This window comes from Micropterus salmoides, unplaced genomic scaffold (assembly GCF_014851395.1).
Source record: "Micropterus salmoides isolate LMB-PRFRI ecotype aquatic unplaced genomic scaffold, ASM1485139v1 Ms_hic_scaffold_17, whole genome shotgun sequence".
In the NCBI taxonomy this organism is placed as follows: Eukaryota; Metazoa; Chordata; class Actinopteri; order Centrarchiformes; family Centrarchidae; genus Micropterus; species Micropterus salmoides.
In genome coordinates this window covers 493187-516635 of record NW_024040817.1, presented here as the reverse complement: position 1 = coordinate 516635, position 23449 = coordinate 493187, and the positions used below count along the sequence as shown (strand labels likewise).

General features: G+C 40.4%; 1 gene segment (V, D, J or C); it reads right to left on the bottom strand.

Moving 5' to 3' along the window:
- Positions 1-2033: 2033 nt before the first annotated feature.
- LOC119907319 lies at positions 2034-22773 on the bottom strand. The segment is given in 4 exon segments: positions 2034-2531; positions 3333-3371; positions 22312-22614; positions 22722-22773. Coding segments are annotated over 4 exon segments (723 nt in total).
- Between the last annotated feature and the right edge of the window lie 676 nt (positions 22774-23449).

The following is a 23449-nucleotide window of genomic DNA, read 5'->3' as shown; positions in this document are numbered from 1 at the left end:
CCTAAACAGGAGCAGCGGCCAGAGCCTAATATCTAACACTAACCAATTCTTCTTCTTCCTTTTTAGTTGTAGCCTTACTAGAAAACTACAGAGTTCTGGTGTTGCAAAACTGTAACTGTATCACTAATGAAATATTGTGGTGAAGCAAGACACTGGTTTATGAAAGGTTTCACAACACACCCTCACAACCTTTGTCAAACATGCTCAATCTGCCTAAGACACAACACAGGGAGGGGATTACAGGTTTCATTAGCAGCACATCCACCACCAGATGAACCGTTGAACCACCTTATGAGGGAGGTTTTTAGCTAAACCCAAGCAAAGGCAAAAAAGTACTGTTGATGATAGTTGATATGTTTCCAAAATGGATAGAAGTTTTTCCCTCTCCAGCAACAAAGCCGATGCAGTCTCCCGCCAGGAGGTTTTGTGGTGGTTGTGGAGGCTGAAAGAGCTACATGGATACATACCAGCCACTGCAGGAAGGTGCCTGCACCAGAACAGTAACAGATCAACAAGCGTGCACAATCAGCAACTGAACCACTGTTTTCCCTGACCTTGTGTTGTGAGTGAAGGAGGGATTGGGAACGCTTAGGCACCCTTTGTCTCGGACTCACAGGCTGTTAGACAGCAAACATCAACACAAGGGAGCTAGTGGGAAAACTCCTGGTCTCACCACTGCTGATTTAAGAGTGAGTAGCATGTTTGTCTCTGGAAGGAGACATCCATGGGACCCAGTCAGACACCCAGACATGTGTGGGCCTACGAGGAACAACACAGATGTTTGCTGCCATTGCAATAGCATTAACAGTTCCTCTGGTGCAGTTCTTAGATCACAAGCATGATGAACAAAAGCCACCACAACAGAACACCACAGTGAACTACACACAGGCATTGACATCACATAGCAGTGTTAGAGGCAAGAGAAGCACCCAAAGAGGCTGGGATGCTTGGACAATTTTAATAACTCCTCTTGTACGTTTGTGCCCAACAATATAGCTCCAGATGGTTCGGTGACCCCAGTGCTGGAAGGAATGCGTTCGCTACGAGAAGAACTTGCAGAGAACTGAAGTGGACACTAATATGTTTGACTGGTCTGATTCTGTATTTGCTAAATAAAAAGCCTTAGTGATGCCCATACTAGCAGGCCTAATGATTGCTGTAGCGCTGTTACCTCTCTGTGGATGTTGCATTATTCCATGTGCCAGAGGTTTGACTGTAAGAGCTATTGATAAATGTGTGATCAAATGATCACACTCCATGAACAAGTGAACATGCCATTGTTGCAGCAGCAGAACTGTGATGAAAGGAAGGACCCAGATTTGTTGTCTTGGTTAAACTGGTGTAGATTACATCATGATGCCTTTCTATGACCTGATGATCTTTTTGTAATGCTGTATATTCTTGAGTGATCAAAGAATACTCACAAGGGAGGAGTATGTGATGGGAATTTGATATTTGTGTTTACTGTTTCACCCTGCATGCTCCATCAGAATATACCAATGTGTCACTGTGTGGTATATGCAACACTGACATAAAATCTTTGTTTTGAAAATCTGAGATAAGAACCATCTCATGTTGAAAGTACTTTATATTTCATTTTTAATCCTTGAAACAGTATTGAGTAATGTAGATTTGTACAAACTTCATTCATGAAAACACCCGCTTTATTCTTTCATTCACACCTTGTTTATACCTGCATTTAGAAAGTTCTCTTAATGCAGCTATAAAGAGAAACTTTACAGTGTCTCTGCTAAACAGAGACTCTGTAAGGTGAGACTCAAGGAGAACAAGAAATTACCTCAAATATAATCCTGCACTGATACAATGAAGGAAAATGCATCTTTGTTGGTAAAAAATAAAACTATCATGAAATATTATTTAATTTGAAATAACTTTTTTATTTTCTTACAGTGTTAACAGCATGAGCATTATTGCATCAATGAAACTTCACTAGTTAAAGTTGAATATTGTTAATATGATCTGATGACAGAGTAACAGAGTACAGTCACTATAACAGAAATGAAAACAACAAATTTGATGAACTGGTCTTTATTGTGTAGAAATTAAATCCAGTAAACAAACTTTAACCATGAAACATGTGATTAGAGAATGACTTAAGGAAAGAAAGAGACACAGACACAGAGAGAGTTACAGAGTTCAGAGAGCAGAGTAAAACCAGTAGCAGAGTCCCAGTGAGTCAGGTCAGGACTGGGAACACTGGTCTCTCCTCAGCGTCTCTGAGACCAGAGTCTGGGAGCCCTGGGTGGCCTCACAGGTCACAGAGCCCACCTTCCTCCACTGGTCTGCAGGGAGCCTCAGGGTGCTGCTCCAGCTGTAGCGGCCGTCCTTCTCCAGCACCCCGGGGCTCCTGCTCTCCTCCCAGCTGCTGCTGCTGCTGCTGCTGTCCACCTTCCAGGCCAGACTCCAGTCTGAGGGGAAGCCCTTGTTGGCCAGGCACATGAGCGTAGCCTTCCCCTGCTGCAGCTCCTCACTGGAGGGGGGCAGCACCGTCAGGGTGGGACGGACATCACCTAGGAGACACCAATCAGCTTAGAGGACACCTTTACTGTGTGAGAGCTGAGTTTCTCCTTTAAGGAGTTTCTGTCAGGTGTTTTTTCTGCTCCACCAGTCACTCACTCACACATTGTTTCACTTCCCTTTAAGAAGCCTCTCATGCAAATCAGCACAGAGAGAATCATCATACAGAATGACCTGAAACATTTCAACTAATTGACAATAATCAAATGTTCTTCATCCAGATTTCCACTATCATCAACCGCTTATCCTGCGTACAGGGTCGCGGGGTTGTATTTAATCATAACTAAAGTTATTATTGTTATTATTTATCTGTTCTCCACTTCAAGCTGTTTGAATTTCAGTGTGAGTAATGTGTAAAGAAATGTTTAGTAAAGCTGCTGGTAAATGAGGAGAAATAAAACCCAATCACTGAAACAAACTAAATATATTTATCTCCATCAAACATTCAAAGGCTGAATTTAGAATATCAATAAAAGTCAACCACAGTGAGAAAAACACATTGAGCTGCATTACAAAAACCCCTCACTGTAGACTTTTTCAGGCAGAACTAAAGCTACAACCTCTCAAGATACAACTTAACCATTAAAGATGGAAATCATTTTCCCTTTAGCTAATATAATATATTCATTGCAATGAGTTGAGGTTTTTTTTGGTGAAGGGAACTTTGTTTCCTAGTGCAAAATATTCAATTAAACATTATACATTAATATGGACATTCAAAAGGTTTTTTGGCATGCTGAATATAAAAGAAAAAAACAACAACTCAGTAAAAGTTTGTTAAAGGTTTGACTTACTTCCAACATCCAGTCTGGTTCCTCCACCGAACGTTTCCCACAGTGATACAAACTCATTGAGCCGCCGTACAAAAACCTCTCACTGTAGAGAGACACGGCTCTCTGACTTTGACACAAACAAACTCACCAAAAATAGTCTCTGATTGTAATATTTTATCAGCTGAGATGTAAAATTAAGACAGCCACACAAATTTCCAGAATGGATGTTTTAGTTAGGTATATTAATGTTAAATTCAATTTCTATATTTGTTCTTTGGCAATTTAGGCAGAAGATATTTTGAAACAAAATATGTCTTGTAGCATGAAACCAAAATCATGTAAAAAAGATTTTAAACCATTTCAGATTAATAAAATGATTGATCCATTGATAAACTGCATCATCAGAGTAATCCAAGTCCCTGCTGGAGTCAGTCAGAGCATTTCCATAGAGAGCCACTTTGCATCAGCAGCACCATGCTCCAGTGCTCTGGGAGAGTTTATAGTCCTGAGAGTTGAACACTGGATGACTGACAGCTGTCCTTCATGACAACAGAAGCCACAGAAATCCTCCTCATCAAAAACATGACTTTGATCTGCGTCCTCATCTGGACTCTCCTCTGCTGCTGCTTCACAGGTAAAGTCCAGAGAATCAAACTCCTCTCCTCTATGAACATCCGTCCCTCTGAAATGAAGCCCTCAAAACCATGACGCTACTTTATGTTTTTGTCTCTGTATCCTCAGAGTCCAGAGGCCAGGTCACAGTGACTCAGCCTGGAGCAGTGAGCTCTGCTCTGGGAGGCTCCATCTCCATCAGATGTAGGACCAGTCAGGATGTTTATAATTCTGACCATTTACACTGGTACCAACAGAGAGATGGAGAAACACCTAAACTCCTCATTTATCGTGCTAGCACTCAAGCATCAGGGATTCCAGGTCGTTTTACAGGCAGTGGATCAAACTCTGACTTCACTCTGACCATCAGTGGAGTCCAGACTGAAGATGCAGCAGTTTACTACTGTCAGAGTTTTCATGTTATCAACGGTCAGTATGTGTTCACACAGTGAAAAAGCGTCGTACAAAAACCTCCCTCAGTCAGACTGAACAGAAACTGAACTGACTGCTGCAGCTGGAAGCTACTGCAGAGACTGATACACTTCACTGAGGACACACACACACACACACACACACACATACACACACTTTCATCAAATAGATTGAACATTTCAACATGTTTGAACTAACCACCTATGAACATGTATCACTACAAGTTCAATGAGTAAATATATCTTAGTGCAAATCAAATAAATTTCTCCATCACAGCTTCTCACCATTCATCCATATCTCATTATAATCCCATTGTCTTGTCTGGTTTGCCAATTAATAAAAAAGAGCCAAACTGGGACAGTTAATGAGAAAGGTACCTCAGCCTCTCACTGGATCTCAGCTTTTTCAGCTATTTCCAGTTAAAATAAAATATGAACACACATCAGCACCATTAACCTTCATAACCAAAGATGGCAGAGCAGGACAGAGAGGGCAGATGTGAAGAACAACATGTAGCACAGACTTACTGCTTCTGTTAAAATGGCTTCCTTTCACACCACCTCCTACCTGCTTTAGGATAACAGATAAACACTGTCTGGTTGTACTGACAAAACTATCAGATGTGTTCTGTACATGGCCCTTAATGCCTTTTTTTATTATCCGCTGATCTTATAAAATACTAGTTATCTGACCCTGTGGTAAACCCGGTCTCTAATGGAATGTGATTATTAAAAACAAAGACAGTAGTTATTCCCGTAATTGGACACCACTGATGAGATGAATAGGTCTTTATTTATTTTTTCTACATACACAGACTGAGTTGTCATCCCTTTCATTGGGCCTGTTATTTAAAACATTCCTAGGGTTAAAATCTAACTGTCATGTTGTATCACTTTATGCTGATTATATCCTGCTCTGTATTTCTGTTGCTAAAAATAAGATTCTTGACATTCTTATATTTATTCAGAGAAATAAAACTTACCATCATTTCTGGCTACAAATTAGGTCTAAACAACATATAAATCTTTATTAAGAGGAATCTCCTGTGATACGAGATAAATGGTGGTTTTATATTAACATGCTTTATAGTTAGTGGTACCCCAGTTATTAAAGTATGAACAAGTGACATTAAAAAAAGACAGTCTTGCTATTATTGTGTCTTCATACCTTATTCAAATGACTGGTCCTATTATTAGATGTATGGCAAAAAAAAGAAAATCATGACATGTCAAACTTGATAAAAAATATAAATATAATCCACAAGGAAAGCAGTATTTGATGAGATTTTTTATTGTGTTGAACTATTAAAACCACTAATAATACAACAGGCAAGAACACTTGATGTTAAAACGTGTAAAGGGAAAAAGACAGAACCAGAGAGAGAGAGAGAGCACATATGAAGTTTTCATGAATTTGGATAAAACTTTTTGGTCTCTGCCTTATTGATCAACAATAAAGAGCATAACAACACGCAGTAAATATTCAATAACTTACAAATGAGAGTTAAAGATTGCCAGATATTGAGACATATGTAAAAGAAGGGTTTCTTTTCTCATCTGCTGAGCTCAGTAACCTTGGCATAAGGCAGGCATCACTGCTGAACCATGGCAACAAACAGGTTTCACTACAAATTTAAAGAAGTTAAAATGACATTTTGTTTCTGTGATGCATTCATGTTTAAAGGTTCAGTGTGTAAGTTTTAGTAGCATTTCGTGGTGAGGGTGGCGGTTTGCAACCAACGGCTCACTGTGCATTCACGTGCTCCTCGGATGGTCCCATTTCCCGAGTTGTGAAGTGGTTCTTCCGACTTCTGGTGTGTTCATGCGCTTTTATGTCGGAATGTAGCCACAGAAATTCTCCTCATCAAAAACATGACTTTGATCTGCGTCCTTATCTGGACTCTCCTCTGCTGCTGCTTCACAGGTAAAGTCCAGAAAATCAAACTCCTCTCTTCTATGAACATCCGTCCCTCTGAAATGAAGCCCACAAAACCATGATGCTACTTTATGTTTTTGTCTCTGTATCCTCAGAGTCCAGAGGCCAGGTCACAGTGACTCAGCCTGGAGCAGTGAGCTCTGCTCTGGGAGGCTCCGTCTCCATCAGATGTACGACCAGTCAGAATGTTGAAGTTTGGAGCAACTACCACCTTTTAGCCTGGTACCAACAGAGAGATGGAGAAACTCCTTAACTCCTCATTTACTTTGCTAGCACTCGAGCATCAGGGATTCCAGATCGTTTTACAGGCAGTGGATCAAACTCTGACTTCACTCTGACCATCAGTGGAGTCCAGACTGAAGATGCAGCAGTTTACTACTGTCAGAGTCGACACTATATCAACAGTCAGCATGTGTTCACACAGTGAAAAAGTGTCTTACAAAAACCTCCCTCAGTCAGACTGAACAGAAACTGAACTGACTGCTGCAGCTGGAAGCTACTGCAGAGACTGATACACTTCACTGAGGACACACACACACACACACACACACACATACTCAACACATACAAAATTTCATTAAGTGGACTGAATATGTCACCATTGTTCCTTTAACAGCTATTGTGCATGGCAATGACCTTTGACCTCTATCTCATTCTGGCTCCAATTTAAAGGAAATATGAAGACAGATCAGCATCAGACACCTTCATGGTAAAAAATGGTCCAAACAAAACTCCCTCAACTCACAAAATATTATTTCAAATATAAAAATGTTGTTACGACCCGTGAGGTCTGTGGGTTGTGCTTGTGTTGCTGTGGGTGTCTCTGTCTCTTTTCTGCAGGTCTGTACCTGGGCCTTGAGCCTGGCGCTGCGTAAATCCCGCAGCTGGAGCTGGTCAGCGGCCATCAGTGGGTTACAAGCTGAGCCAGTGAAGTGCTCTGACTCTAACTCTTCCTTGGCTGCTCGTGTTAGACTGTATGACTTACTGTGTGGTTTATTGTGTGGTCCGTAGCGGGACGTGATCTTAACTCCTTCTCGCGCTGTGTGTCTGGTGACTCTGTTGAGGCAGCCGTCGGCCCGGTGTTCACGACCAACTGGAAGCCGGTGTAGTGAGAGGAGCGGCGATCTCCACATGTGCCTCACCAGCACTTTGGGAGCCGTAGAGACCGTGTATTGTGTTGCATATTTTTCGCTGAATAACTTGTTAATTAATTTACTTTACATAACAAACCCCATATCATCTCTGTTAGGATGAAAGATCGCTTTAAGTTGTTAAACACCTTTTTTTGTTACTAATTTGAAATAAATACATTAACTTGACGTGTTTTGGGTTACCCATGGTTTTTTCCACCCGGTTTATTTCTCTTTGTTAGTCCCCCGCCCCTAGACAAGCCGGGGACGTGACAGTTGTGTAAAGAACAGCTAAATATCAATTGGAATTATGAAAAAATCATGAATCATGTATGTCATCTGACTACATCTACACATAACTATAACTGAATACAAAGCATTTTTTTATATGCAACAAAAAATTCAACAAATACATTGACATTTAAAGTTCTTTCTTGACCTTGGAATCAGAAATACAATCTCTGCACAAACTCTCTCCACTTAATGTTGTCAGTCACAGAACTATGTTGGGGAATACAACATTGGCTCTATTGTCTCTGGAGACAGGAGCTAACACAAGATGAATGTACAAATCCTTATTAATGTGGGAAACAACAGCTACAACTTTATAATGGAGGAAACTGTAGTAAATTTTACATTCAGCAACCGTGTTATTGGACTTTGTGGTCCAGCAACGTCATACTGTACAAAATGAACTTGTGTATCATAGAATGACACAGATATAAACAAGAAACAGCGATCTCTAAATTTCCTTTGGAATCTTCCATACAATATTCGTTCAACTTTTCAAATTCGTTTCAATGCCACATGTGTTACCATAAAAACATTTAAGAATAACTCAATTGGTGACAGCAAATCAAGCGTTGAATGAAACATTTAGGAACAAACAGAAGAGTAAACAATGAATATCAACCTGTGAAAGGAAAACAAATGTGATATGAAGAAGATAAAAAATTTTAAAGCTGCGGTTGCACATCTGTATAAATGTGTCTCCACAGCACAGCAGGCGATTGATAGTTCTGTGTAACCCCTACCTGTTATCTGTTCTGGTAGTGACACAACATTAGATGGCAGAGATGTGCATTAACTCTGTTAGAATAAAAGAAAAGCAGTTACTGTTTCTTAAATTGCTATACAGAGCAAAAATAATGGTGCTGAAAAGATGATTTGTACTGGCAGAAGTTGGTTTGTTATGATCATAGTATTTTTACTATACCATATTAAAATATAGTATAACTAACTGGAGTTAGTTAGAGCATTTCCATAGAGAGCCACTTTGCATCAGCAGCACCATGCTCCAGTGCTCTGGGAGAGTTTATAGTCCTGAGAGTTGAACACTGGATGACTGACAGCTGTTCTTCATGACAACAGAAGCCACAGAAATCCTCCTCATCAAAAACATGACTTTGATCTGCGTCCTCATCTGGACTCTCCTCTGCTGCTGCTTCACAGGTAAAGTCCAGAGAATCAAACTCCTCTCCTCTATGAACATCCGTCCCTCTGAAATGAAGCCCACAAAACCATGACGCTGCTTTATGTTTTTGTCTCTGTATCCTCAGAGTCCAGAGGCCAGGTCACAGTGACTCAGCCTGGAGCAGTGAGCTCTGCTCTGGGAGGCTCCGTCTCCATCAGATGTAGGACCAGTCAGAATGTTTTTGTTTATAGCAACAACCACTGTTTAGCCTGGTACCAACAGAGAGATGGAGAAATTCCTAAACGACTCATTTACTATGCTAGCACTCGAGAATCAGGGATCCCAGATCGTTTTACAGGCAGTGGATCAAACTCTGACTTTACTCTGACCATCAGTGGAGTCCAGACTGAAGATGCAGCAGTTTACTACTGTCAGAGTGCTCATTGGATCAACAGTCAGGATGTGTTCACACAGTGAAAAAGCGTCGTACAAAAACCTCCCTCAGTCAGACTAAACAGAAACTGAACTGACTGCTGCAGCTGGAAGCTACTGCAGAGACTGATACACTTCACTGAGGACACAGACACATACACACACACACACACACACACACACACACACACACACACTTTCATCAAATAGATTGAACATTTCAACATGTTTGAACTAACCACCTATGAACATGTATCACTACAAGTTCAATGATTAAAAATATCTCAGTGCAAATCAAATAAATTTCTCCATCACAGCTTCTCACCATTCATCCATATCTCATTATAATCCCATTGTCTTGTCTGGTTTGCCAATTAATAAAAAAGAGCCAAACTGGGACAGTTAATGAGAAATGTATCGGTCATCACCTTTGACCTAAGCCTCTCACTGGATCACAGCTTTTTCAGCTATTTCCAGTTAAAATAAAATATGAACAGAGATCAGCACCAGAAACCTTCATAACCAAAGATGGCAGAGCAGGACAGAGAGGGCAGATGTGAAGAACAACATGCAGCACAGACTTACTGCTTCTGTTAAAATGGCTTCCTTTCACACCACCTCCTACCTGCTTTAGGATAACAGATAAACACTGTCTGGTTGTACTGACAAAACTATCAGATGTGTTCTGTACATGGCCCTTAATGCCTTTTTTTATTATCCGCTGATCTTATAAAATACTAGTTATCTGACCCTGTGGTAAACCCGGTCTCTAATGGAATGTGATTATTAAAAACAAAGACAGTAGTTATTCCCGTAATTGGACACCACTGATGAGATGATAAGGTCTTTATTTATTTTTTATACATACACAGACTGAGTTGTCATCCCTTTCATTGGGCCTGTTATTTAAAACATTCCTGGGGTTAAAATCTAACTGTCATGTTGTATCACTTTATGCTGATTATATATCCTGCTCTGTATTTCTGTTGCTAAAAATAAGATTCCTGATATTCTTAAATTTATTCAGAGACATAAAACTTACCATCATTTCTGGCTACAAATTAGGTCTAAACAACATATAAATCTTCATTAAGAGGAATCTCCTGTGATACGAGATAAACGGTGTTTTTTTATTAACATGCTTTATAGTTAGTGGTACCCCAGTTATTAAAGTATGAACAAGTGACATTAAAAAAAGACAGTCTTGCTATTATTGTGTCTTCATACCTTATTCAAATGACTGGTCCTATTATTAGATGTATGGCAAAAAAAGAAAATCATGACATGTCAATCTTAATAAAAAATATAAATATAATCCACAAAGAAAGCAGTATTTGATGAGATTTTTTATTGTGTTGAACTATTAAAACCACCAATAATATAACAGGCAAGAACACTTAATGTTAAAACGTGTAAAGGGAAAAAGACAGAACCAGAGAGAGAGAGAGAGCAGATGTGAAGTTTTCATGAATTTGGATAAAACGTCTGGTTCCCCGAGAAGGGGAACGAGACACTGCGTCAGTTACGACACTATGGGAACGCCTCTAGGCGTAGCAGGTCTGAACGTGAATGAAATCACTCCAATCCTATTGGCTTGTTGCTAGAACGGTAAGGTGTGACGGAATAACCGGAGGAGTATAAAGCACGCCTGTACACACTTATCATTAGCTCAAACTATGAAGCAGGCGCTTCAGGCGGGGAGAGAGGTGCGGCAGGCCGACGCAGTGTCTCGTTCCCCTTCTCGGGGAACCAGGGTTACATACGTGACCAGAGACGTTCCCCTTCGAGGGAACTCGAACTGCGTGGGTTACGACACTATGGGAACGAGATACCCACTAAACCGTGCTCGAAAACCACGCCTGCCCCAGTGTGCAATAAAGTGGCACGACTAAGAGGAGAGCGCACGAGTGCCAGGTGCTGAAGGAAGGTCAAGACTGTAAAACCGAATGAATGTGTGCGGAGTGGCCCAGCCAGCCGCTAAACAAACATCCTGCAAAGAGGCCCCGGAAAGGAGGGCTCGAGAGGCCTCCATGCCTCTGGTAGAATGAGCCCTCACAGCCACAGGTGAAGGCAAACCGAGCACCTGATAGGCCAGGGAAATAGTCTGAACAATCCAGTTGCTAATAGTATGTTTGGATGCAGGGAGCCCAGCCCTGGGGGACCCAAAACACACTAGCAGCTGGTCAGCCTTCCTCCAACGGGAGGACCTCAGAGTGTAACAATCAGTGCTCTGACAGGGCAGAGCAGATGAAGTCTCCCGTCCTCCGCCGTCACATGAGGTGGAGGATGAAATGCCTGCAGCACTGTGGACCCTGCCGCACAAGAAGGCACTTTAGGGATGTATCCTGGACGAGGGTGCAAGATAGCCCTAATATTCCCCGGGGCAAACTCTAGGCTTGCGGGGAAACCGAAAGCGCTTGGAGATCCCCCACCCTCCTCAGAGAGGTGATAGCAAGGAGAAAGGCCATCTTGAGGGTCAAGTGCTTAGCCTCAGCTGACTCCAGGGGTTTGAAGGGGGCCTCAGCCAACGCCCCAAGAACCACCGCCAGATCCCAAGTGGGAACCTTGGACCGAGTCCCAGGTCTCATCCTCCGGGCATCACGGAGGATCCGTGTGGACGGGGCCCTGGAGCTGAGGAGGGTCTCGACTGCTCCGGTTGTTAGACCCGCCTCTAGGTACTGTGCCCCCTCAGGGGCCAGACCCACAGTCGCCATATGGCGGGGCAACGGTGAAGAACCCGGCCCTGCGCCTGGGACAGCAGGTCTCTCCCCAGAGGGACCCGCCACGGCGGGCCGTCCAGGAGCGATCATGATGTCCGAGAACCATACCCGGGTTGGCCAGAACGGGGCTACGAGCAGTAGGCCGACATTGTCCTGGCGGACCCGCTCCAGAACCCCCGGGAGCAGAGTGACTGGGGGAAAAGCGTACAGACGTAGCCTCGGCCACGAATGTACCATGGCGTCCAGACCCAACGGGGCTGAAAGATATTGAGACATATGTAAAAGAAGTGTTTCTTTTCTCATCTGCTGAGTTCAGTAACCTTGGAATAAGGCAGGCATCACTGCTGAACCATGGCAACAAACAGGTTTCACTACAAAGATAAAAAGTTAAAATTACATTTTGTTTCTGTGATGCATTCATGTTTAAAGGTTCAGTGTGTAAGTTTTAGTAGCATCTCGTGGTGAGGGTGGCGGTTTGCAACCAATGGCTCACTGTGCATTCACGTGCTCCTCGGATGGTCCCATTTCCCAAGTTGTGAAGTCGTTCTTCCGACTTCTGGTGAGTTCATGCGCTCTTATGTCGGAATGTGGAATCAACATGGACGCTACTACAAAGATGTGTTAGATTAGCATTATCAGAGCAATTTAATTACTAAATCCAACAATAAAAAGGCTGTGAAAACTTTCAACACATGGTCCTCTTTTAATATGTATATATGATACAGACTACCCCTGGCAAAATTATTATTTGTGTCTTCTTATATTTGTACACTGTTTTCTATACTTTTTTATGTCCCATTTACACTTTATTCTTCTTTTTGCAATAAAGGAAAAGGAAAATAAATCCAATTATTTCAACACCACATGAATGCACCATCAGTCACCGCTCAGCCCTTCTTTTCCAAGCACGCAGGAGAAGCTACGGTGGCCGACACGTTAGGTCGGCTCCTGGGTTAAATAATATGTGTGGTCCTCCATTAGTCCAAATTTCACTTCTCTTCTAATAAACCATACTACTACTACTACTACTACTACTACTGCTAAAGCTAAAATTACTACTACTACTACTAACGTTACTTGTTCTTCTTCTTCTTCTGCTGCTTGTTTTTCAGACGTATTCAATGTAGTGATGAAACATAGTCTGTAGAGCAGTTTCTCCGTTTGGGCTACTGTAAAAACATGGCGGCGCAACATGGCGACTTCCATGTAAGAGGACCCTCGGTGTAGATAGATAGAAATGGCTCATTCTAAGGTGATGAAAACATAACGGTTCATTATGTAAGGTCTTTATACACTACTGAAAACATAGTTATGGATATTATATTGCATTTCTGTCAAAAGATCCTCCTAAATATTGTACACTGAAACTTTAATAAGGAAATGACACATGTAAGGTTTAAAGTGAAAAAATACATTTTACAATAATCTTCACATAGATCAATTAAAACATATGAAAAATACTTGGCCCATTACTTGTGCTAAATTTTAAAAATTTTATGAATTTTTTTTTGTCAGACTTTAAACGTGATATCTTGAAACTGCTGGAATTGAATTCCTGTGAAACAAAACTGGTTTAACTGAAGAAGATTTTAATCTGTTTGAGGACATAATATACTGCATTCAAGAATTATTGCTACAGTTATGAAATAAAACTAAAAAAATAATAATAATTTGGGTTATTAAAAGAGTCAAATGTACTTACAGTTAACATCCAGTCTGGGTTCACTGACAGCAAGTGTTGGAAATGAGGAATAATGAAACAAACAAAAGGGTAAATACTGAATATTAACCTCTGTAAGAAAAATAAACTTACTCATCAGTATCAAGGCGTCTCCACAGCACAGCAGGTGATTGACAATTCTGTGTAACCTCTTCCTGTTACCTGTTCTGGTACTGAGAGATGTGCATTAACTACATTAGACACAACAGAAGCAGTCGTTCTTAAATTGTTATACAGAGCAGTAACAATGGTGCTAAAGAGATTATTTGTACTTGCTGAAATTGTTTTGTTATATAGATGATTACGTTACGATAGCAAATAATTAATTTACTTTAGATAACAAACCCCATATCATCACTGATAGGATGAAAGATCGCTTTAAGTTGTTAAACACCTTTTTTTTGTTACTAATTTGAAATAAATACATTAACTTGACGTGTTTTGGGTCACCCATGGTTTTTTCCACCCGGTTTATTTCTCTTTGTTAGTCCCACGCCCCTAGACAAGCCGGGGACGTGACAGTTGTGTAAAGAACAGCTAAATATCAATTGGAATTATGAAAAAATCATGAATCATGTATGTCATCTGACTACATCTACACATAACTATAACTGAATACAAAGCATTTTTTTATATGCAACAAAAAATTCAACAAATACATTGACATTTAAAGTTCTTTCTTGACCTTGGAATCAGAAATACAATCTCAGCACAAACTCTCTCCACTTAATGTTGTCAGTCTCAGAACTATGTTGGGGAATACAACATTGGTTCTATTGTCTCTGGAGACAGGAGCTAACACAAGATGAATGTACAAATCCTTATAACTGTAGCAAACCACAGCTGCAACTTTATAATGGAGGAAACTGTAGTAAATTTACATTCAGCAACCGTGTTATTGGACTTTGTGGTCCAGCAACGTCATACTGTACAAAATGAACGTGTTTATCATAGAATGACACAGATATAAACAAGAAACAGCGGTCTCTAAATTTCCTTTGGAATCTTCTATACAATATTCGTTCAACTTTTCAAATTCGTTTTATTGCCACATGTGTTACCATAAAAACATTTAAGAATAACTCAATTGGTGACAGCAAATCAAGTGTTGAATGAAACATTTAGGAACAAACAGAAGAGTAAACAATGAATATCAACCTGTGAAAGGAAAATAAATGTGATATGAAGAAGATAAAAAATTTTAAAGCTGCGGTTGCACATTTGTATAAATCTGTCTCCACAGCACAGCAGGCGATTGATAGATGGCAGACATGTGCATTAACTCTGTTAGAAAAGAAAAGCAGTTACTGTCTCTTAAATTGCTATACAGAGCAATAATAATGGTGCTGAAAAGATGATTAGTACTGGCAGAAGTTGGTTTGTGTAGCAGACCTCGGCTACGTAAAATTTTAATACAGTTATGAAAATTAATATTTCCGGGAATATTAATTTTATACCTCGAAATTAGGAGCACCACCTAAAGATTTGCTTGTCCGCCCAAGGCTTTAGGTCCTTGAGTATAGCCTGAGAATTATACCGAGTTCGGTTAATTCATTAGTTGTTATTCTGAAATCGTAAGGTCAATCAGTCAGTCTCAGATCTGAGCGTAAGTTCTGTGTATAGGGACTCTAGATTCTGAATAACACACACACATACATCGCTGTGCTCAAAGTGAATTTATTAACTAACAGAAGAGGGTACAATTGTGGGTAAATGTGGTAATAGGGATAACAGTTAATATGACAACAAGGAGGTACTAAAACAGGGTAGCCTATGTAAGGTTCGATTGAGTTTGAGTTTATTGTAGAGGGAGAGAATTCTACGTGTATGAGGGAACAAATGACCGAAATTGGATTGCAGATTTAATTTGTCTAATCTAAGGGTTATTAACTGTGGATGGAGCCCATAGAACACCAACGAGTCACAGAGTGTTGTTTGTTTTGGCCTGCCGTTGCCGCAGGTCCCGTGGCGAGGCTCGACTGCCGGTTGGCTCGGGAAGTCTGTTCTGGCCCGACCCCAGTGGCGTTTTCAAGTTGGGTTGAAACCGGTGGATTGGTTCCGGAGTCCTCTTGTGGGAAGCGCTTGCAGCAACGGGCTGTCAGCCAAGGCTTTTGCTCTGATCTCAGTTCGTTTGGTGTCGCTATAGGGCCCACTCAGGGTTTTGTCGTCCGAGCCGTAGTTTCATTTATTCAAGGCCATAAATGAAGGCTTCTGAGTTTCTGGTCCAAAGTTGCTCACAACGGTCGGATGAGGTTGCAACAACAAAATCAAATAAACTCACACATTCACCGTAGGTTCGCGAGGCCTCGGGAATATCGGCTATTTAATGTTGCTGAGGTTAAACAGGCAGCTCCAAACAAAATAAAGAAAATCAAATCTCCCGCTGAGAAATTTGGAATTCAGGGTCGTAGCTTTCTCAGCTCGTCTGAAGGAGATTTAAGTACGAAACAAAAATCGAATTTCAAAAGTAAAGGAAGTTAAGAGAACGTATACGTTTAGTTTCAAGAAAGTTTAAACGAAGAGTTTTGAAGAGGTAAAAAGAAGCTAGAACAAAAGACAGCAAGGCCTTTTTATTGATTCCGCTAGGTAGTGACGTCAATTTTGGGGATGGTCTCACAAACGTCGCTAAGATGTTAACTTTTGGGATAAAGAAATATACGTTGCGCGTATTTCTCTTTGATCTCTCTCTCCACAATATCGACATTTGGAAAAATACTTAGTTCTAAACATTCGGATAAAGACAGTTAAAACAAGGCTAAACACTATGGAAAAAAGGTTATAATGGTTATATAAAACGTAACAAAGCTTGATTACATGTCCTCAGTATACTTGCTGGTTACTGGTTTTAACTCATGAGACAATTTAGATGTAAGCATGACAGTAAAATTTCGTTTATGCAATTACATGGTGATAGTTAGGCCTACTTAACAATTCTGTCAGTGTAAGCCGAGTTTTAAACACTTGCGTGTTATACCTTTCTTGTCCCCTTGGTGGCGCTCGGGTCACACAAGAAAAGAGTAGACATTCCACTTTAACTGAGAGGCTGGTGATGCCTACGAGCGTTTCCATGGATAATTTAGTAAGAAATTGTATATGAAACATTTAACTAAAGCATTAGTTAGCATTGAATAGACAGTGATTACTAGGGAGTAACAGGAATGACTTAAGACAACACAGAAAGAGGTTAGAAACTAGTTCAAGATTACTTTCTTATGGGTCTGCTAATCTTCAAACATCCCTAAAGGATAACAACAGGGTTATTACTTACTAAACTCAGAGCCTAACACTGCTGCTCACTTAGCAAGGTTATTATTTAAACAGAATAATCACAGTTATACTGGAACCTTGCTTGGTTCGAGTAACAGGGGTTTTTATGGTCTTTCTTCTCTGCATTCCTGGCTTATCGCACAGGATATCAGAGAATGAAATGGTGGTTTATGGCTCAGCCGTTCTGTGGAGAGAAAAGAGTCAGGTTGAGGCTGGAGGTGACCTGCTGGAGGGAGAAGGGGTCAGATCAGCCCCTTTTCCTGTCCTGTGGACTGTCTTTAGTGACACCTTTACGGCTAGAAAGGTTCATAAGGCTCTCTGAATACACAATCCTTAAGCGATTCATTGTCTGATTGAGTCTCTTTCGGTCCTTACCAACACTAGGCGATGTCTCTGGGTTTTACATGTGAAAAGGTCAACTCTCGGGGAGGGAAACTTCCCTCCCTCTTTTGACACCATCTGACCTTCTTTGAAGTGCGTCTGGTTGAGTTCACAACATTTGTTATGATCATAGTATTTTTACTATACCATATTAAAATATAGTATAACTAACCGGAGTTAGTCAAAGCATTTCCATAGAGAGCCACTTTGCATCAGCAGCACCATGCTCCAGTGCTCTGGGAGAGTTTATAGTCCTGAGAGTTGAACACTGGATGACTGACAGCTGTCCTTCATGACAACAGAAGCCACAGAAATCCTCCTCATCAAAAACATGACTTTGATCTGCGTCCTCATCTGGACTCTCCTCTGCTGCTGCTTCACAGGTAAAGTCCAGAGAATCAAACTCCTCTCCTCTATGAACATCCGTCCCTCTGAAATGAAGCCCACAAAACCATGACGCTGCTTTATGTGTTTGTCTCTGTATCCTCAGAGTCCAGAGGCCAGGTCACAGTGACTCAGCCTGGAGCAGTGAGCTCTGCACTGGGAGGCTCCGTCTCTATCAGATGTAGGACCAGTCAGGATGTTTACTATAGCAGCCCAAACCACTATTTATCCTGGTACCAACAGAGAGATGGAGAAACTCCTAAACTGCTCATTTACTATGCTAGCACTCGAGCATCAGGGATTCCAGATCGTTTTACAGGCAGTGGATCAAACTCTGACTTCACTCTGACCATCAGTGGAGTCCAGACTGAAGATGCAGCAGTTTACTACTGTCAGAGTTTTCACTATATCAACAGTCAGCGGTTGTTCACACAGTGAAAAAGCGTCGTACAAAAACCTCCCTCAGTCAGACTGAACAGAAACTGAACTGAGTGCTGCAGCTGGAAGCTACTGCAGAGACTGATACACTTCACTGAGGACACACACACACACACACACACACACACACAACACACACACATGTCATCTATGAGGTTCAAGATTTCACAACTTTTGCTTTAACCACCAATGAATATATAGCAAAATAATATTACAAAAAATATGAAATCAAATTACTTTGTCCATCACAGCTTCTCACCATCTATTCAGATGTTTTTATGATCCCACTCTCTTTTCTGATTTGCCTGAGTAGCCAGCCTGGGAAAGCAGATAAGAAAGTCTTTGACCTCAAACTCGTACTGGATTAAAGCAATTTCAACTATGTACATTTAATTGAAAATATGAAGACACAGATCGTCATCAAAAACATTCAGGATCAGAGACTGCCCAAACAAAATCAATACATCCCTGAAAGCACAAAAAGTATTTTAAATATATAAACGCATGTTATCTATAGAAAAGTTAAATATCAACTTAAATCATAAAAATTCAAAAGAAAGAAGTAACCTCCTTGATATAACTATATCCGCATATACTATATATAGAATATGGAATAACACATTTTCTCCAACATGCAATCTAAACTCCACAAATACACTGAGACTAAATGTTTATTCTTAAACTTGGAAACGGCAAAAAAAAAAAAAAACTCACCACAACATCCATCCACTAACTGTTGTGGAGCTTTCAATCACATCACATGATCTTTCTTAGCAGATGGAGTCATTTTGATGGAAATGTAGATTTTCAAATTCCTGCATCTTTAGGACTTCATGTCCACTTTGGCCCTGCAATGGACTGGTGACCTGTCCAGGTTGTACCCCGCCTTTCGCCCGATGTCAGCTGGGATTGGCTCCAGCCCCCGCGACCCTGTACGCAGGATAAGGTTGATGATGGATGGATGTCCACTTATGGCGTTATGTAAACTGAGGTCCAGGAACAGGACCACGCCTCCCTCTTCCCCCTCACTGATTAAACCACATCAGTGTCCCATCACACACACCTGCTAATCCAATCACCACCACATACATAAGATCGCCCAAACTCTCTCTCCCATTAGCTGCTCCACAAGCGAGCCTCTACAGAGACGAGTCCCCACCCTGAGTCTCGACCCCGGTCTCGGTTCTCAGTAGCACTATACGACCCTCTCCCATCCACCTTCCCTCGACCCCTTTCATCCCTTCCCTCTTGACCCCTCCTCGTAAACATGATCACATAAACCACCTCTAACTTGGTGCGGTCCTGTTAGTGAACGGCTTCAAAGTTAAAATATTCCATGACAGCTGGGTGAACTCCATCTGCTGAGGAAGATCATGTCATAAAAACAGTAATGTAACTGATGATGACTTCCATGTTTTCTGGTTGGAGTTTCTCGAGGAAGCTCTCTGAGATCGTCGGCATCAGCATCCCCTCAAACACCCAACACTACTTTACTTAAAGAACTTTCTATATTACAGACACCTAAAGATGTCAAACCAACATTGATATTAATGTCACTAATCATGGTCTAAAAATGGTCACAGCTTCCCATTCATACAGTGATACAACGTCGTACAAAAACTTCTCTCAGCTGGAGAGGAACTGATCTGAATCACCAGCTGCACAGAAACCATAACACTAGATATTTCAAAAACATAACCACACTGTAATGTAATGTATGTAAATGTACTTTAATTAGAATGAAACTCATGGAGTTAAAAGTTGTAAAGTTACATTTTACTGAAACACACTGAGAGGTTACAATAATAAGAAATGTCATTTTGTATGTTTTCCTTGTTTTAGGTGAGTATTTTATTTAAATTCAATGCACCTCCATGTTGATTTGTAAAATGTGAAATCACTTTCATATTTTGTTAATTTGATATATTCTGTGTTGTTGTTTTTTTTTACTGATGAGTCTTCTCATCATAAAGCCTAAAATATTTTTTGTTTAAACTTTGGTAGATGTATTGACAGGACTGAGTATATTGTCTTCATGCAAATAAAACACTGATGAAATAGGTGTGATGGAAATTTGATTTTTTTTTAATATTTATTTTGAAATTTGATAGGGCATGCAAGCTGAAGATTTATACAAAGAGGACAAAGTGAGAAAATAGCCATCAAATGGGGCACTAGTGACAGGAAATAACTGGGACACACACACACTGGGTGAGTCACAATTTCTCACAGAAAAATAAAATCTTAAGCAAATTGAAGGTAAAAAAAACAAAGTAATACTATATTAATTTATTAGTAAATGCTGATGAGCTTGAACAGCCTACATTGGTGATGAATGATAACCACAAAGAGTTTAGGAAACTGCCAAAGTAGCTGTTAAATTTAACCCCAGCAGGGGATAATATTGTTACATGATATGTTGAAAACAGCCCAACAGAGCGGCAGGTATTGCATATAATAATGGATTTTGATGACATAGTTGTTAAACACTTATTTCAGTTATCAGAGCACTGAATGAGTGACCCCCATGTCACACACACACACACACACACACACACACACACTAAGAGACCTTTGGATACATGCACATAGACTCATTACACTGCACAGTACTCAGTTCTGATGGACAGGATGCAACAATTTTTAATTATTTATGGAATAGAGACAGTGAAAATAAAGAGAGAATTATTTCAACATCTGGACAAGGAGCCTGGCGCTGTTGTTTTGTTTCTTTTTCTCCTTCTCTGATCTTAGCAGTACCAAGGGGGACATATACACATGGCGAAGCAAAGTGATTTGGAAACGGATGGATTTGGGGATGCAAGTCCGCCCGGAGTTGGCTGACTGACAACAGGCCCATAAGTTGGAATCTGAGTACACTGGTTAAAACATTAAACTGTGACCTCATGTCTGAGGTGCAAATTGAATGAGAGTCTATAGCTATAGTGAACACAAAGTTTGATTTGATTTGTTGTGTGAAATAATATTTACTAAAAAAAAAGAAGCGCTTGGAAATATTAAACATGTTTTGTTTTTGTTCACTGCTACAGGCTGGAGTGACCTGTACGCACCAACATTTTCAAAAAGATTGTGATGAAGGCCAACCAACAGAACAACAAAGTGGTGGTAAATGCATTAGTGCCCCCGTGAGTCCGAGTCTCTAACTTGAGTCCCATCTCTGGTTAATGGTATGGTGTGAATATGCCAATATTGGCCTATTTGTGTTTAGAGTATTGAAAATGTGACTATAGATTGAACAAAATAATGTTAGCGGTTGTAAATGACTGTAAGTAGGTCACCTATGTTTTGTTGTCCTGGGTCCAATTCATATTGATCTTTTGTTAACGTAGGTTTATACAATTAAAGCCATGTTTTGATCATGACATTTTTCTGATGCTGATCTGTGTCTTCACATTTTTGTTGTGATTTCTGTTATTCAGTATAAAGCTGAGGTCGAAGGTCATAAAAAATTTTTTTTTAATTAAATGTCCCAGATTGGATCTTTTTAATTTATTGGAAATACGAACAGAGATATGAACATGGGATTATAATAGGATATGAATGGATGTGGAGAAGCTGTGATGGAGAAAGTAATTTGATTTCCACATCATCATTTTTTGTCATTGAACTTGTTTTGCTAAATGTTTATTGGTGGTTAAACAATTAAGGTGAAATGGTAAATCTGGTAGATGAAATTGTGTCTGTACAGTATGTGTGTGTGTGTGTGTTTCCTCAGTGAAGTGTATCAGTCTCTTTTTGTACAAGTAAGATGCATCACTCTGTAGCTCAAGAGCAGAGCGTACAACACACAGGGTGAAAAGAGGAGCTGCAGCAACGTGCAGTATGAGAAAAATATGGTGTTTTTTGAAAATTAAACCACGTAAACCTGTTCTGGTACAACCCCTAATTAAGATTTTGAACCTGAAAATGAGCATAATACCACCTCTTTAAAGGAACAATGGTGACATTTTCAGTCCACTTAATGAAATTTTGTATGTGTTGTGTGTGTGTGTGTCCTCAGTGAAGTGTATCAGTCTCTGCAGTAGCTTCCAGCTGCAGCAGTCAGTTCAGTTTCTGTTCAGTCTGACTGAGGGAGGTTTTTGTACGACACTTTTTCACTGTGTGAACAACCACCGACTGTTGATGTTATGTTGACTCTGACAGTAGTAAACTGCTGCATCTTCAGTCTGGACTCCACTGATGGTCAGAGTGAAGTCAGAGTTTGATCCACTGCCTGTAAAACGATCTGGAATCCCTGATGCTCGAGTGCTAGCATAGGAAATGAGGAGTTTAGGAGTTTCTCCATCTCTCTGTTGGTACCAGTGTAACCAGTTAGAATTTTGAACATTCTGACTGGTCCTACATCTGATGGAGACGGAGCCTCCCAGAGCAGAGCTCACTGCTCCAGGCTGAGTCACTGTGACCTGGCCTCTGGACTCTGAGGATACAGAGACAAAAACATAAAGCAGCGTCATGGTTTTGTGGGCTTCATTTCAGAGGGACGGATGTTCATAGAGGAGAGGAGTTTGATTCTCTGGACTTTACCTGTGAAGCAGCAGCAGAGGAGAGTCCAGATGAGGACGCAGATCAAAGTCATGTTTTTGATGAGGAGGATTTCTGTGGCTTCTGTTGTCATGAAGGACAGCTGTCAGTCATCCAGTGTTCAACTCTCAGGACTATAAACTCTCCCAGAGCACTGGAGCATGGTGCTACTGATGCAAAGTGGCTCTCTATGGAAATGCTCTGACTGACTCCAGCAGGGACTTGGATTACTCTGATAATGCTGTTTACCGGAGTATTGATAAGACATTTAAAAAAATAAACTATTTTACTTCATTTTGGTTTCATGCTTCTAGACATATTTTGTTTCTAGAAGCATGGAGGTGGAAGATATTTGCCAATATCTTGGATAGGATTAAAAAAAAAAAAATTTAAATTAACACATCAAATCAAAACATGTATTCAAGTCGTATTTTTACATGTCAGCTTTTATTAGCAGATTTGTTTGTGTTAAAGTCAGAGAGCCGTGTCTCTCTACAGTGAGAGGTTTTTGTACGGAGTTTGTATCACTGTGGTACACGTTCGGTGGAGGAACCAGACTGGATGTTGGAAGTAAGTCAAATGTTTAAAAAACAATTTTAAGAGCTAATGTTGATTTTATATTAATTTATATTCTATACTGTAGTGAAAATTTGCAGTTGCTTTTCAACTTTTTCATGCATATTTGGCACTAAGACAAAGTTAACTTCAACAATAAATATTCAAAATTGTAT